The 3,542-nt window shown below is 68.5% G+C and overlaps 1 protein-coding gene across 2 annotated transcripts; it reads left to right on the top strand.

Moving 5' to 3' along the window:
- Positions 1 to 449: 449 nt before the first annotated feature.
- Positions 450 to 3,484, top strand: LOC120600546 (myosin-binding protein H-like). 2 transcript variants are annotated; one of them, XM_039859960.1, is made up of 4 exons: positions 450 to 480; positions 937 to 1,120; positions 1,194 to 1,328; positions 1,741 to 3,484. In XM_039859960.1, the coding sequence occupies exons 2-4, from the start codon at positions 961 to 963 to the stop codon at positions 2,307 to 2,309; spliced, it is 864 nt and encodes a 287-aa protein (XP_039715894.1). In that variant the 5' UTR covers positions 450 to 480; positions 937 to 960; the 3' UTR covers positions 2,310 to 3,484. The 2 variants fall into 2 exon arrangements, with proteins under 2 accessions (XP_039715894.1, XP_039715893.1); XM_039859959.1 differs by having other exon boundaries at positions 470 to 1,120.
- The last annotated feature ends 58 nt before the right edge of the window (positions 3,485 to 3,542 follow it).

Raw genomic sequence — 3,542 nt, 5'->3', positions numbered from 1 at the left:
CGCTCTGCTTGTCTCCGTGGCCTCAGCCCCTGGAGGAGACCCCATTGGGCAGGATGACGGCATGTGCAGAACCCCCAGGCCCTGGCGCACCCAGCTCCTCCCCTACACTGGCCCCCATCGCGTACTGCTGATCACGCAGGGTCAGAGGCGTGTTGCAGCCAGAGGCGGACGCGTTTCCAGCCTTCCCGAGGCGCTGCGCCCCTGCCTCCCCCGTGTGCTCAGTGATCCCGGTCACAGCGATTTACCGGGGGGACGAATCCACGACTGGAAAGCCGACCAGCCCCGGCCTCCCACGGCTCCGACTTCATCCCCGCCCCCCCCTCCCCCCCGCTCCCCGGGCTGGGAGTCTGTCATCCTGCCACAGCGCCCGGGCCACCACCCCCAGCAGAGGGCCCAGGGCTTCAGGCCCCTGCCGGGTCTGCGTGGGAGGCTCCCTCGGCCCCGCCCCGGGCCTCCCAGTGCTGTCTCTAGGCCCCTGCAGTGCATATGCTGGGGGACAGCCCCAGGGGAGGGGGGGGCAGGGGCAAGGCTGGGGCTGCTCCCCCAGACGGTGGTTTCCGCTGTCTGCACCCCAGCCTGAGGAGCCCTGGGCGCAAGTGGCCCCATATAGGCCAGCGCAGCTTGATCCGGGTCGTTCCGCAGAGGGAGCTGCTATGCGCAGCCCTGCCCCCTGGCATAGGCCCCGGCCGTGTCCCGTCTCACCCGTCTGTGCCTTCCCCTCGCCTGGGCACCAGCGCCCTGGCCACGGAAGGCCAAGCGGGTGATGGATGAGGGACCCTTGAGGTCCCTCCCCAGAGCTATTCCCGGCCTCACGGCCTCACGCCTCCCGCCCAGCCCCACAGCTGGGATCCTCGGCTGGGGGCGGGGCAGCCCCTGCCTATAAAAGCCCCGGCTCCTGGAAGCCCAGACCCTCCATGCGACCTCTGCACGCTGCAGCCCGTGACCCCTGCCAGAGCAGCCATGACGGGAAAGGCCACCTCGGAGGTCACTGAGGAGCATGCCTCCGAGCCCCCGGAGGAGCCCGCACAGCCCTCGGAGGAAGTCACAGCACCAGAGGCCCCTGTGGCTGCCCCTCAGGCACCTGCCCCCACGGGGGCCGAGCCTGCGCCTCCCAGCGAAGGTGGCAAAGGCGGGAGGCCTGGGGGGGGGAGGGGGGCCCTCGGCCACGTGCCTCAGCCGTCTCCCCTCCTCAGATGTGCCCAGTGCCCCCCAGCTGCTGACGGTGCAGGACGTGAGTGACAGGGCAGTGACAGTGAGCTGGGAGCCCCCGGAGAGGCTGGGGCGGCCGGGGCTGCGGGGCTACGTGCTGGAGCTGCGCCGGGAGGGAGGTGAGCCGGGGCCCGCGGGCGCCAGTCCGGAGGAGATGGGGCGTGCGCGGGGGGCCGCCCCAGTGACCTCGGCTGCAGCCCCAGAACAGGAGGGTGGAGACGCTGGGCTCCCAGGAGGGCGCGCAGGAGGCGGGGAGCGGAGAAGCTGAGGGGTGCAGGGCAGAGCAAGTGGGGGTGAGGGGTCCCCGGCCAACTTCCTGTTGCCGCCTCCGTGCTGCTGCTTCAGCTGCCCTCGGCCTCCGCACCTGCCTGCCGCACGGCTTGGTGACCGTGTACCCTGCTCCGGACACCACTCCGCGGTGCCGTGTCAGGTGTCTGCGGCCATCTGAGAATGAGGGGTCCGGGGAGGGGAGTTGGGGGCCCACAGAGGGGGCTCACGCATCGGATCAGCGTGTGCCTGTGCCCCACCCAGCCTCAGAGTGGGTGCCCGTGAACGCCCGGCCCGCGATGGTGACCCAGCAGACGGTGCGGAACCTGGCCCTGGGCGACAAGCTCTTCCTGCGTGTGGCAGCCGTGAGCCTGGCTGGCGCTGGCCCGCCAGCTGTGCTGGACCAGCTCGTCCATATCCGGGAGGCCGTAGGTAAAGCCCTGCTCCCGGCCCCCCAGGCGCCGTGTCCGATAGACAGAGAAGCAAGCTGGGGCCGTCGCTACCCCCTGCTCCTCACACGGTCAGGCTGCGTCCTGCCACCATCCGGCCATAAAGTTCCAGGTCCCTCAGTGGCAAGGGGCCGCGGGAGGTCCAGAGGTCATGCCCCTGAGGGGTCCACCCCAAGCCTTGGCAGAGGGCTTCCTGGCCCCCAGAACGAACGCACCAGGCCCCGGTGGGAGGAAGCCGAGGGCCGTGAAGGCATCTCCACCCACGGGGGGCAGTGCCCAGCTGTTGCTAAGTTCCTGTTTGTAGGGGCATTAGCCTCGGGCCTGCCCTCGCTCCCTCCCACAGCCGGTCCGATTTCAGCGGGAGGCGGGGAGCGGAGAAGCTGAGTTGATGGCAGTGAGTCACCCGGTCTGATCCAAGGTCCCTGGGGACAGCCCAGGGCCCCAGGTGAAGAGAGACACAGGCCAGCAGGTGGCCTGAGGCCTTCTCTACCTTTCTCTTTGCCCACCCCAACCCTGCCCCCCGCAGGGGGGCCCCACAGTCTGGACAAGGCCTCCAGAAAGGGGTTTCGTGGCCGCAGGAGGGCCACGCTTAGATTCGAAGGTGCACGTCTCAGCCCCAGGACCTGAGAAATGTCGGCCTTGGGGAGTTTGGACTCGTAGGCTGTCACAGCCGATCCGAGGAGCCGGGGACCCTGAAGGCGCCTGGAGAGTCCTGGGCCTTCCCCCAGGGCCCCAGGGCCTGACTCTGGGCCCGGCCTCTACCCCGAAGCCCAGCCTTGACGGCCACACTCAGTACCCGTCACTCCATCAGAATCCCTCTGGCAGGACAGAAGAGGAGTTCCTGGAGAGAGGGGCCAGAGCCGTGAGCAAACGGGACAGCCGGGCCCTCCTCATGGGCAGGGTGGGGCCATCCAGTATCCTCGGCCGCTCAGCTGTCCCTTCCCGGACACCTGCAGCTGCCGAGCGTTCCAGGCCTGATGCACCCCCAGCCAAGCGCCCACACAGCCGACCCACGGAGACACAGTGTTCCTTCTCACTGTGTCCTCCCCTCCGCCCTGCAGGCCACCAACTGCTGCCACCTGTTTGCCACTGAGAAGCCTCAGTCGCCACCACTCCGTCCCCTCTGAGGGACAGGCGAGGCTGTTGCAGTTTCCCTTGGAATGGCTTTAGGGGTGGCGTCTTTTAGGTGACAGCCAGGAAGGTGGCTCCCTGCCCTAGGGTGGGGCTGAAGCCAGATTTTAGGAAGGGTTTCCCAACCATGAGGCTGAGGGTGGTGGGTGGGTGACAGAGGAGGAAAGGTGTCTGCTGTGGTGTCAAGTGGCGGGCAAAGGCCCTAACCCTCCCTCGTGGCCTGGACACAGGCCATGGGCTGGTGGATCTCCCTGGGGCCCCTCGGAAGGCCCTGGGCTAGTGTGGGGTGGCGGGGTGCTGGATTAGGGAATGCAGGGCAGCAGAGGGCTCCCCAACCCCTGGTGCCCAAGAACCCCACATGGAAGAAGCCCAGGGAATGCCCAGATGCTCACCAGTACCCCCCTCCTGGCACCTCCTGGTTCCCAGCTCCCCCCCCACCATCTCGAGAACCATTTCCATCTTCTCCCCAAGGGCGCACCCAGCAGC

This window comes from Pteropus medius, unplaced genomic scaffold (assembly GCF_902729225.1).
Source record: "Pteropus medius unplaced genomic scaffold, Ma_sr-lr_union100, whole genome shotgun sequence".
NCBI lineage: Eukaryota > Metazoa > Chordata > Mammalia > Chiroptera > Pteropodidae > Pteropus > Pteropus medius.
Note: the sequence above shows the minus strand (reverse complement) of the source record. Positions and strands in the feature narration are given on the sequence as shown.